Source organism: Elaeis guineensis, chromosome 12, assembly GCF_000442705.2.
Source record: "Elaeis guineensis isolate ETL-2024a chromosome 12, EG11, whole genome shotgun sequence".
Taxonomy (NCBI): Eukaryota; Viridiplantae; Streptophyta; class Magnoliopsida; order Arecales; family Arecaceae; genus Elaeis; species Elaeis guineensis.
In genome coordinates, this window is record NC_026004.2 from 25,634,895 (window position 1) to 25,648,675 (window position 13,781).

The 13,781-nt window shown below is 35.9% G+C and overlaps 1 protein-coding gene across 1 annotated transcript; it reads left to right on the top strand.

Moving 5' to 3' along the window:
• The first annotated feature begins 3,468 nt into the window (after positions 1-3,468).
• On the top strand, positions 3,469-7,062 carry LOC105054621 (protein LEAD-SENSITIVE 1). Its single transcript, XM_010936181.4, has 2 exons — positions 3,469-3,647; positions 6,125-7,062. Exons 1-2 carry the CDS (start codon positions 3,554-3,556, stop codon positions 6,832-6,834), a joined length of 804 nt encoding a protein of 267 aa, XP_010934483.1. The 5' UTR covers positions 3,469-3,553; the 3' UTR covers positions 6,835-7,062.
• Positions 7,063-13,781: the final 6,719 nt, after the last annotated feature.

Below are 13,781 nucleotides of genomic sequence, written 5' to 3' on the forward strand. Positions count from 1 at the left end.
ATGTATGACATTTAAAAGTTTGGAGTTTGATTCTTAGGTGGTCCACCACCCAAAAAAACAAGAAAAAAAAAGTAAAAAAAAAAAAAAAGAAGACATGGATAATTATAGTAAGGTTGGTCTCTCTCCCATTCTCTCATTTTTTTAAACAAGATATTTTTGGATTATGGCTATTGATGTTTAGTGTCTCAATTAAATAAAAAAATTTCAATTATTTCATATCCATATACATTCATGCACCTCTATGATCAAATAAGATGAGCTTCTCATGTAAGAACTTGGGATATATAAGCCAGGCCTATATAATTTGCCGAAGATGTAAAATTTTTATTAACAAGATATCTTGAGTACCTGTTGTTGGGGGATACCCACCGACCGACCGACCGACTATCGGAGGGCCCGACCGGCTGGCGGCCCGACCGACCGACCGACTATCGGAGGGCCCGACCGGCTGGCAGCCCGACCGACTAACCAACGGCCCGACGGACGACTCTGACTGGCCGATCGTAGGTCGGGCGACAGGCCGACGGACGCCATCAGCGGCTAACTGCGGCCATTCCACGGTCCATTCCCGACCGACTAAACCCAGAGGTCCGGTAGCCGACCCACATGAAGCTCGCCGACCGACGGAGGAGTCCGACGCCACTCTGCTGGCCACCGACCTGGGGTCGGCCGACTCCACCAACCACCGTACGGTCGCCAGACGTTGTCAGCCCTGACACGGACATGTGGCACAGTTACCTAGGGGCATTATCCCGCCGAGAGCCGGGTCAACCCTGGTGATTAGACGGCTACACGGCGACATGACGTTTTCACGGCGGCTCTGACAGCCTACAGTGAGTTGACAGTTCCTCACTTGTCCGCGCCATTAATGACGGCGCCATACCTAGCTCCATTATATATACCAGGGAGGGCAACAGTGCAAAGGGTCGATCCGCCCGTCTCTCCCACATACGCAGGCTCGCTCCTCTCTCTCTCTCCCTCTCTCTTTCCCAGAGCTCTCTGTCTGCATTTCACTGTTGCCCAGTCACCTCTCTGACTTGACCGTCGGAGGGTCCCCGCCGGAGCCGCCTCCGGTCAGTGCGGACTTCCTTTTGCAGGTGCACGCTTCCCGGCGATCGGGCGACGAGGCGATTGGCCGCAACACCTGTAAACATTGTTCATTTGATGCTATGGGAAAAAGTAAAAAAGGAAAGGGTGATCTCTTATATGGATTTCTTATCTTGCCACATATTTGAGTTTTTCATGAATTGTTAGGCGTAAAATAAACATCAAAGCTCCTTTTAAATCACTAATCCCTATTGTATGGGGCACTAAACTTGATTTGCTCTCATCTTCAAGATGGATTGGGGTGCATTGCAACGAAATCCAACGAGGTATGGAAACTTAGAAAATAAAAAATAAACTTGGCCAGAACTATATAGAGTCATGTCTAATGTGTGACATATTAGGCATTGCTAAAGTGGCAAGGAAATCTTCCCAATGTGAAATTATTTTTTGGACCAAGTCACTGGCTCGGCGGTGGACCAATCTAATCACAAGAGGACACATATAACATGGCGTGTATTGCTTCCTTTCCTTCATATGTGTGTCCCTTTAAGGTTGGACTGGTCCATCCTAAGCTGGTGGACCTGATCTAACCAATGACTTCTTCCCAATAGTTGTTTGGAGCGTTCCAAAGCTTAATGCAGGTATAAAAGATTTATGGTTATGCATCTCCCCATGCTCAAGCAAAAAATAACATGAAGTTGTTCTGCATTTCTTGAAAAATATTTTCAACCAACCTATAGTTTTGGTGACATCCAAGATAAAGGCTTCCATATCGGATAAATCTTTTTAAAAAAATTAACCATACAAGAGTTCACACTAAATTAAATATGTCATAACATTTGTCCAGACAATATTATGTGTAAGTTTGAAGAGAAACAATTTGTTTTGAACTTAGTTGGATAGTTATGCCCTTATCTGTGGTCAATAGTATGTTTAAATATCATATGATGCTTAGCATATTAACATGTTAAGGATCAATTCAACTAAACATTAAGATTTAGAGTTTGGAAAAAAAAATAATCCAGCAATTTGATCAAAAATTCTGAAACATTCTGGATAACCAATACATAAGAACATAATAACAAAATTTTTTTAAAAAAGTTCCCTAAAATACTTGAATAACAAATGATAGCAGAAGAACGTCACTATCAACAACAGTACGTCGTATCATTAGTCTATAGCACATAAAGGTCTTCCAAGTTATTCATGAACAAATCATAAATTCATGTGTAATTACAAAATAACTAAATAATTCTAAATTGATTTGTCTCAAATATTCAGAAAGACATTTGGCCAAGTAATTCAAGATTTTTTTTTTGGAATTTTCAGAGGTATTTTAACTATGTTATCTAGTGAACTACCTAATGAAACAAGTCTCATAAAACAGTTAATATGTGACATATATCTCTCATTAACATAACATCAGCAAGGCCCAATAGAAAATTCTGCAAAATATCAACCTCTTGTTACTGAACAAAGTGAATCTTTCTTTCTTTTTTTTTTTTTTTTTTTTTTTTTTTTGACCTCTTTTTTACCTTGATCAAATGAAATTTGTCCACTACTGCATTAATCATAGCATCATCCAAGGTGGGGTCATATGTGGGCAACGTGCAAACCGATCCGGAACCCTGCACAACCCTTTCTGCGCTCAGACATCCGGACGGGCATCTTTTTCACCCTTGGGTTTGGTCGGAGCGGAGACCACGCAATTGCTTGCGCAGTCCTTCTGGCGATCCCTGACGTGCGACGCTTCACATGAAGCTTCTTGCCTTCTCCCATCCCCATGTTTCACTCTAACCTCTTCTCTTTTGATAATAATATTAATTACCTCTCCATCACCCGATAAAACCACCCCTCATAACAAACAGATCTTTTAACTACAAAAAAAAAAAAAAAATTTAAGTGCATCAGGGCCGGATGCCAGGAGGATAAAAGATATAGATAAAAAAAAATTTTGTTAAAATTTTTTTTACTAACGTTACTGGATAGATAAAAGATAACATGGAACACAAAGAGGTCGATTTATTTCTCCATAACATTTGAGCTGTTTTTCGTCGATCTGCTGGGGTGTCAGTCTGATATATTTATTGAGAAATAAATAATATGATAGATTGGATTGAATATTATATGATGTTATATGGTGGAGTAATTCAGAGATTAAGTCTGAAGACGGAACGGGATATGGATGTTGATTTGATGGGATTTTATATCCTGACTTCCTGAGCTTAGTTTATATCAGTGGTGTGACTGCCTGTATGTTAAAAAAAAAAAAAAAAAAAAAAAAGGAATAGAGTGTGTTTATGAAACCCCGTTGATAAAATATCAACAAAACATACCCTTTTCTCCGGTAAGTCTGATCTAGGTTCAACGGCTTGTGATTAAGACCTCTTGACAGCAACCACACTCCTGCATAAAAGAACAGAGGGAGCAGAAGAGAAGCAGGATCTTCAAGGCGAGTCAACCCAAGAGAGAGGGGAGGTGGAGGAGGAGGAAGAAAGAGGAAGAGATGGGGTTTTTGTCCCACAAAATTGAGAGGTCGGAGGTTAAGCCGGGAGACCACATCTACGCCTGGAGGGCGCTCTTTACTTACTCCCACCATGGTATGACTCCTAACATCTCTTCTCGCTGAGATCATCGACAAACACTTCCAATCTCGGATAGAGCAATCTCGTTTTAGCCGTCGTGGTTTCGGATTTATGTGGATTTGGGTTCTGGGGCAACGGTTGAGGGATTGGGAATTTGTTGCAGCACATTGTGGACTCATTTGGGACTGCTTCTCGATTGTGGATAAGGGAAAAGAAAAGAAAAGGATGGGATGGATTTTTTTGGACAATTAAGTTGATATGTGGAGATCTATCCACCAATGTCACAGAATTTTGATATGATTCCAATTGGTTCTTATCTTGGAATTCTTTGCTTTCTTTCCTTCATTTCTATCAATAGTTTATGTTTTGATTGCATATGTTTGACATGCACATTGTTTCAATCAAGAAATGGTTGTTTCTTCATTTCTTAATTTTCTTTCTCTGGAATTTCTACATTTGACATGCTCGAATTCGATTGATGTGAGTCAATTCTTTCCAATTCTTAATATTGGTATTTGCAAAAAAAAAAAAAAAAAAAAAATCCTAAATGGCTTCGATTTTATTTTATTTCAGAAAAATCATTTATCCTATTAAGAGGAGGAATCAGAGTTGCATGCAATGCAATCCAACTCGAAGCCAGATGATGTATTATATAATCGATTGTTTGTCCTCATGATGAAAGTATAAACCTCAAAGGAGGCAAAGCAAGCTTGGTTTCTTGAGACATATGGTTTTCTTGTTTCACTGTATCCTGGGTAATTGGCTCGGTTGCACATGTATATTGCAACTTAGAGAATAAGGCAATATGCTTTGGAGTAGAAAGGTAATAATAATATCAATCTTGGTTATTGAGCTCTTAGAAGCTGTAGAAAGTTATTACCCATTGATACTCACAATTATCTAGTCGTTGGTGCTAAATTAGATGATATACCTGCTGAATCCAAATCAAAATGAAATAATTGGGTGAAAAAAAGAAGAAAGGCATGAGGCCATCTTCCCTTATATCTCAGGAGTACTGTTTTTCCTCGGTCTGTGCTTTTCATTCGACAACTGCAGCATTTTCTTCTACTGCATCAGAACTTTGTTGCAGATTTCTGGCATAGTACCTTTGCTCCTGATCATAGACTGTTATGTTTTACGTACTTGTCCAATTATTGCATCCCCAATGGAGCTATTTTGAACAAATTGACTTTAAAGATATCTTTTGTGAAGGACTAGTTCCAGATATCTCTTTGCTGTTTCTGTTGTCTACCTGCTTGGCTCTAGTGGTGATTATTTCCATCGACGAGATTATGTGATGATGGTATTCTGCTTGTCCTTGTGTCTCATTAGGTTTATGTTTTCATTTTGATGCATCTTTGCTTGGTACTTCAGCAGTTATTTTGCTCAGTGGTGATCCTAATGACTGGTTTCTCTCTTTGATCCACTGTGGATATCTTTTTCCTTTTCTTTTTTTTCTTGTTTATCATGAGGTTGTTTTTCTGCTTTTCTTGCTTTTGCTCTTCTTTTGTGGATGTTGTCAGTGATTCCTGTTGTGGAAGCGTAAAGAAGAGTCCTTTCCACTTCAGGATGTTCCCATAAGTAGTGGAAAATGTGTTCATATTGCTGCATATAAAGGCAACCAATCCTTCATTCTTTGAGCAATATTTTACCCTCAACTATTATTGCAGGACCCTGGCTTGTTGGGGAAGCCAAGTCTAGGAGCAAATATGGGTAGCTTTTCACATGTGATGTGCCTTAAAAAGCTGATATTCCTGTGATTGTGCTTTTTCTAAAGACTCTCATCAATAAAGACCACTCCACACTAATTTATTTTCGTGAATTCCTTGTCATCTGTCAAACTATTTTGTTACTCTGTTGAATGACTTATATTTAGGATGTATTACAGGTTTTCTCCCTAGATGTAATGTAGATTGGAATTGTATCGGAAGTTTAAACCCTAACTTTGTTTCTTGGACTGACTTCTGATGCCTGATGATGATGATGTCCTTCTTATTTAATTTGATGGGATCACTTATGCATTGAATGTTCTGCATTTTGTAAGGCATTACCATTGACATGTACCCTCTAGCCAATTCAATTTTCATGAGATTTAACACACTTTGTGGCGCAAATTAGCTTTATAATAAGGCAAATGGAGATGCTAATGGCTGTACAGAAATTGCTACTTTTAGTTTCCAAATTAGTATCAATTATGTCTTTTACGTTCTACACATACTTAAAATTAGAAATTGACAACATTACTTGGGGTTCACATGGAAATTTAATATATTGAATGATTGGTTAAATTGTGTTTTATTCTAGGAATTATCATGTTATGAACTAGCATCTTGTATGACTGTCATGAAATTTTTTAACGAGTATTGCAATTGATGATCCAATTTGATCCAGTCCTTTAACAATCTGTAAAATGTTTCATTATTTAGAACGATGATGTCAAACCAACTCGTGTGTCTCATCAATTTGATGACCAACAAAATGCAAATATGCAGGCATTTATGTTGGAGGAAGCAAGGTGGTTCACTTTACGCGCAAGAAGGACACATCAGGCACTAACTCATCCAACTCCTCCGGTTTGAGCTCAGGGGCTCCATCTCCTTGCCCAACCTTCCCTGACTGTGGTTTTCAGCAACCTGACAGTGGAGTTATTCTCTCTTGCTTGGATTGCTTCCTTGGCAATGGCTCCCTCCACCGCTTTGAGTATGGAGTGCCACCCTCGGTATTCCTTGCCAAAGTCAGAGGTGGTACATGCACAACAGCGGAATCCGACCCACCCGACACAGTGATTAGTAGAGCAATGTTCCTACTTCAGAATGGATTTGGAAACTATGATCTGTTTGAGAACAATTGTGAGGATTTCACACTCTATTGCAAGACAGGCCTTCTATCCCTTGATGAACTGGGCATAGGTAGGAGTGGACAAGCATCATCAGTCATAGGTGTTCCATTGGCAGCTCTTTTTTCAACTCCCTTCAAGTTGCTGGTGGCAGGTCCAGTGGGGATGGCCACTGTGACTGCTGGGATGTACTGTGCAGGGAGATACATCACTGACATAGGGGTTAGAAAGGATGTGGTCAAGGTTGCAGTTGAGGACTTAGCTGCAAACCTTGGTTGGCAACACCCACAGGAGGAGGAAACAGCAGAGAAAGGTTCTGAGAGAGTGCTTACTTTGCTGCCCATGGAAGAGGAGACACCAAAATAACATCTGTGGCCATGTTGCAGGTGCGCATTGGTGGGGCTTCCTTCCATGCTTCATTTATTAGTTGATTTGGTTGATTTGGTGTGGTTTAATTAGTTTGATGGTGATGAAGTCAGTGTAGGTTGTCTTCCGCCATTGAACTTGACCTATAGATCATCAATTGTCAGATCATTGTGAATCGTCCTTGTAAGGAGCACATGAATGTGGTAATAAAGATGGGCATTTAAAAGAGCTGATTCTTAATTGATGCGTATTTGATTTCTTTTTTCTGTGGTCCAGTAGCAAACTTCACAGACGTTAGAAAACCCTTTCTTAGCACACACCAAATTGCATCTTGGGCCACCTTGCATGGATAAAGAAAGCGATGTAATTTCCAACTTTTGCATATGGCCCCAGTAGCAATCAAGCAATTAATGAAGAATACAAGACATTAACTTTACTAAAGATTCTGCAATTCTTTTTCTTTTGTTTCCTTTTTCTTTTCTTTAGCTCTTTTAATCAATTGTGTTAAGAGGTTCACTTTTTTCTGGAAACTATGTTAAGCTTGCTCAGCCCAGTTGAGACGGAGATACAGGAGAATCGAGAACTGTTGAGATGGAAGTGAGATTAGTCATTAGAGGGGAGAAATTTGCAATGATTAAGATTTTCTTATAGTTCATTTTTAAACATTTTGGGTAACTTTTCTTTTTTACAGTCCAAATGCGGACATATTACAATAAATGTCATCTCGGTAAGTAGAATGATTTTCTAATGATTGTTTTCTTTTTTACCTTAATGTTACATCATATTTCATCCGAAGGGTGGGACTCACCTGTGTGATTTTCTAATGATTATGTCATTGCGGTTGCAATTTTGGTTGCTTGTGTTAGAATTGAAGCCCTACAGTGACAGAGGCAAAAAATGTTGCATCTATTGCTTCATTCACCATTCATGCTGATGAAATGGGCCTTGAGCTTAACATAACTAAATTGTGGTTGCTGCTGATCAACTTCATTTCATTGGTATGAAAAAGAAGAAGAAGAAGAAGCAGCAGACAATTTTCCTCAAAACATGGAGAAAAAGAAAAAAAAAAAAAAGAAGAATCTTAAATAACATCAGTATGTGTGAAATATCAGGATTTCACGTTCCTCGATGATTGGGTACTTCAGACTCCACCCAGATGGAGCGGCTTTCTATGATGTAGAATTGCTTCCTTGTTATGAGGGTAAAATACATGGGATAGCTTTGGGCTAAGTGTTTTGGTGTTCAAGTATTCCAAAATTTCGAAAGTAAATGTTTGCAGTGGACTGGAACTTATTCTTTGTTTGGTGCAAAAGATGGATTGAAAAAAAAGCATGGATGAGAAGAAAAGATTAATAAGAAAGAAAATAAATAGATCTTTTATCTATCCTTCCGTATATTTGATGAAATATGTGAGGATGAATGAAAATGATCCCTTTCTCTATTTAGTTTAAGAGAAATAAAAAAAACGGTGGATGATATTTGTATAATCTTTTTATTAAATTTTTTTTTGATAAAAAAAATAATTTTTATTAATGAGAAGATAGAATTTTGTGAAAGAATTAATAAAAGATAATTTTGTCAATGTAAATATCCATTCCTCTCGTGCTTCATCCATTCTTCTTTGCATCCTTTTTTTATTAGCGGATTGGGATAGATAGGCAGTCACTCATTTTCGTTCATTCTTCTTATAATGTTTTTAGCTAAACGATGAATAGAGACTATCCATCTTTTAAACTTCATCTATTATCTCTCTCATGATTCCAACAAATATAAACTAATGTAAGTTGAATTGAAACTCATAGGAGAAAGTGATAAAATATCACCAACTTGTTGATCATAATCCATCGTAGTATATCCCTTGTGACAAAGTTCTATTTCTTGCATCTTAATGGTTAACTGGTTAGATTCTCTCCCCTTTTCTTTTTCTTTTGTTTCTTTAAATGGAAAAAAAAGGAAAAAAAGGAAAAAGAAAAACAAAAAGAAACAGCAGCGCGTACCAAGCGGTCAAAGTTATTTTGGTGGTGGTTCTCAAAAAACAACATTTACATCTTACCAAAAAAAAAAACAACATTTACATATGGTATGATCCAAGTTGGACGGTATACTTGCTTGCCCACAAATAACCCTCCACAACTACTCTTCCAATATTATTAGCACAGTCCAACACCTAGTTTACTTCCCCATTTACATGATGTATGTCGAAGTCTTCAAACCTTTGAATCAACCGCCTAGAGTCATGAATATCCCTGTAGTTTACATGATGTATGTTGAAAGTCTTCAAACCTTTGCATCAACTGCCTAGAATCATGAATAATTTACGTCCCTGTTTACATGATGCATGTCGAAGTCTTCAAACCTTTGCATCAACTGCCTACAGTCATGAACAATTGCCTCCATTTGCCAACAAATTCGCTGCTTTTTATTTACTCGGCATTAGTATATGAACAAGTAGCCCGCAGTCACCTTCTCTGCATTCATCCTGTTATAAAATCCCTCGTATCTGCTCCAAAGAAGTGTCATAGCACAGTTGTGATATATACCGGATAGAGCCTAAAAATGCTAACAAAAAATATAGTTATCTGCTTTATAAAAATAAAATAAATTAACTTATAGAAGATCATAAAACCAAAATTAAAATGGAATCGGAAGTGTGCACAGTACTGTTCTAAGGCATATTTTCGTCTTTCATACAGGAAATACCAGAAACATCATCTCAAGATATGATCGGTATTCTCCACCTGTGAACATGACCATAAAGGAGGTTGATGAAAACTCTTTGTACCCAGAAAGAGAAGAAGAAAACTCAGAAAGAAAGAGAAAGTTTTAAAAAGGATAGGCTTGTTAGGTTATTTAATAGCTTGCTGGGTTAGATCCTACGTGGCTTTTTTATAGCCAAAATTTTGACCGTTTGTACAAGCTCAAGGTTTAAAAAGGAATAAAGAGCCCAATGTTCAAACAATTAAAAGCCCAAAATGTTCCAAAAATTTTAAAGCTAACGTTTAAAACATTTAAAGCCCAATATTTAAAAAATTAAAGCAATAATTTAGAGTTAAAAATAAAATAAATAAAAATTAGAATAATGATTTCAAGTTGGTAGGGTGCTAAGCCCGCACCCGCACCTGCACCCACACCCATGCCCTACCCATGCCCCATCCCGACCCGATCCGATTCGATCTGCATGTATGCATATTAAGGATTTTCCTTTAAAGCTTCTCAAATGCCCCTAGGGGCTTAGTCAAATCATTTTCTCATGTAAAGAGCTAGGCAAAACTTTTCCACTCCCAATATAGGAAAAAAGATCTAAAAAACAAGATGAAAACACATTTAGAGGGAATTCAATTAGGAAATTTTGAGTTTCCAAACTTGAATTTCCCACCAACAATCCTCCACAAAACTTAAAATTTTTTAAATAATAGTAAAATAAAATAATATAAATTTCTGAATGCTTATATTATATAATGGATAAGGTGACTTAACCTTATTTGGTGTGCATAGTTTCCATCTGCAGACATCGGGGTAAATCAAATCTTGAACTACATTTTTTTGATTCAGACTTCAATTGCCATACATATAGTACAGAGTTTCTTTATCGCTAGTTTGTGTATTAGTGGTCCTGCACATGTATCTTAATTTTTCATGAGAGTTACTAGAGATAGCCCAAATTTGATATTTGCGGCCATATACAGATACTCTCATATAGATGAACCCCTTCAGGGATGTATGTAGAGCCACATCTCCTAGAAAATACCATCTTGGATCTCATTCAAAACTGCAGCTCTTTCTAACCACTGCACAAGAGCACTAAACACCATAGAGACGGGATGGAGTCTATGACTCGTATATTAAATAAACCATATATACTCTCTGACCAATCAATTAGCTTATTGTTATCATATTGAACCTTCTTCAAGGAATCTCCTATCATAGAGGTTTGGTTCCCACTATTAGAAGATCCTTTATAGGCAAAGTCCCATCCTCCTCGATGTTTAAAGGATCTTAGTCCTATTCAAATTTTTAGTAGGGCAATTAGCAAGATTTTAATTAGATTTTATAAAAATTAATACTATTATGTCATACTTTTGTTGCCATCTAATAAACTTTTGTTTTAACTTTATATGTCTATTAGTTTTAGAATTTACGAGTTTCTTTTTACAGAAGTTAATTACAATTCTAGAATCATAGTGAATCCATATAGGAGGAATGAGTGTTTATATCAAAGGAATAGATGATCATAAATTTTTTAGCTATTCAACTTCTAAAGATGTGATATCAATGGCTATTAACTCTACTTCCATGGTACTTCTAGCTATTATAGTTTGTTTTACAGATTGCTAAGAAAATGCACTACCTCCAAAAGTAAAAACATATCCTAAAGTAAACTTAGTATCTAAAGAATCAAATATCCAGTTAGTATCACTGTATCCCTCAAGTATAGCTGGATAGCCAATAAATCTAAGTTCATAAGAAATGGTACCTTTAAGATATCTGAAAACTCTTTCTAAACCTATCTAGTGAGATATACTAGGGTTACTGGTATGCCTAGTTAATCTAAAAATAGTATAAGCTATATCAGGTCTAGTTCTATTAGCTAGATATAAGAGTGATCTAATGATGTGAGTATATTTTTCTTAATTCACAGAGTTATCAGTATTCTTTACTAATTGAATACTAGGATCATATGGCGTAAATAAAGGAGAATGATGAGAATATCCAAACTTTTCTAAGATCATTTAAGTATAATGTGATTGAGTTAGATAATAGGAGTTAAATGATTTATTAATCTTCATATCTAAGACTATATTAGCTTGACCAAGATCTGTCATGTCAAAATGATTTGATAGCAAAGATTTGATATCATTTATTAGATCAATATCTGGTGCTAGTATGAGAATATCATCTATATATAGACAAAGAAGAACACATCGATCATCAAATCTCTTATAATATAAACAATTGTCAAAGTCATTGATTTAAAAATCATTAGAAAGAATAACACTATTAAATTTTACATGTCATTACTTAGGTGTTTGCTTTAGCCCATATAAAGACTTAACAAGCTTGCATACTTTATTTTCTTGGCTAGGCATAGAAAATCGTTCAGGTTGTGTCATATAAATCTCTTTTTTTAGATCATCATGAAGAAAGATAGTTTTGACATCCATTTAATGAACAAAAAGTTGATGAATAGAAGCCAAAGTAAGAAGAACATAGATTGTAGAGATATGAGCAACAGGAGAATATGTGTCAAAGAAATCAAAGCCAACCTTTTGTCCAAAATCTTGAGCTACAAGCTGAGTCTTGTACCTTTTCATAGATCCATCTATCTTAAGTTTTTTCTTAAAGATCTGCTTACATCCTAAAGGTTTGCTTCCAGATGGTAAATCAATAAAAATTCAGATATTATTTTTAACGATTGATTCTATCTCATTGTTGATAGCCTCCTTCCAGAAGAGAGCTTCAAGAGAGCTCAAAGCATCTCGATAAGTTATCGGTGCTTCTTCAATCATGAAGGTTATGAATTCTTCACAAAAACTTTTTGTTGTCCTAGCTCTCTTACTCCTTCTAAGTTCAAGTGGAAGATCAGGTTCTAAAAAATTATGATCAGATTGAGAAGTAGAAGGATGACTTGATGAAGAGCCAGATATTGATGAATAGTCAGATATTGGACTAGAATTTGAGTTTTAAAAGGAAAGATATTTTCAAAGAAACTTACATCTCCAGATTCAATGATAGTATCATTTGAAGTTTCAAGAATTTCAGAATTAACTACTAGAAATCTATAAGCAATGCTATCTAGGAAATATCCTACAAAGATAGCATCTATAGTTTTAGATTTAATCCTTTTCTTTTGGATTTAGGTATTCTAATTTTTGCTAGACACCCTCACACTCAGAAGTAGTTTAGTCTAGGTACATGTCCCTTCCAAAATTCATATGGAGTTTTTTTATTATTCTTTGATAGAACTCTATTTAGAATATAATAGGCTGATGGAAGAGCCTCCTCCCATAAGTTCTGAGATACACCAGAACTTATAACCATGGTATTGACCATCTCCAGCAGGATTTGATTCTTATGCTCATCCACACTATTAGATTGAGATGAGTATGAAGCTGTGACTTCATGAATTATTCCATGCTCTTCATAGAATAAAGCAAACTCGTTTGAAGTATACTCATCTCCTCTATCAAACCTTATTATCTTAATCTTTTTCCTTTGTTGGTTTTCAATTTTAGCTTTATAAATTTAAAATTTACTAAGTACTTCATCTTTAGTTTTCAAGAGATAGGTGTAACAATATTTGATAAAGTCATCTATGAAAGTCACAAAATATCAATTTCCTCCTCTAGCTGGTTCCCTATATAAGTCAAATATGTCACTATAAATTAGTTCTAACTTTTGAGTATTTCTAATTGAGATTGATTTGAAAGATTTCCTAGGTTGCTTAGACTGTACATAGATTTCACATTTACTATGATTCACTTTGATTTTAGGGATTAAATTTAAATTATATATTTTTATGATTGACTTATGATTTACATGACCTAGCCTAACATGCCACATATCATAAGATTCAGTATTCATCACATGAGATTGATCAGAGCAAAAAGAAGAGTTTTCATTAATTGAAAAAGGTAGTACATTAATCTTAAAATGACCCTCGATACAAAATCTTTTCCATTAAATATTTCTCCTTTGGAGATTACAATTTTATTTGATGCTAACACAACTTTATAACCAATTGTACCTATTAGATGTATACCTTAAAAGCCAATATGATAGACATATTGTAATAATTTTAAGATATATTTTGATACTTAAATTATTGATTTATTAATAAAATGGGCAGTTTGATTCTATTCTTGTGTAATATGTCTTTGAATCATTCAAAAAATTAATAATTTAAAGACACATATTCTTAAAAGTTAAAAATTAAAGATGTGTGTAAT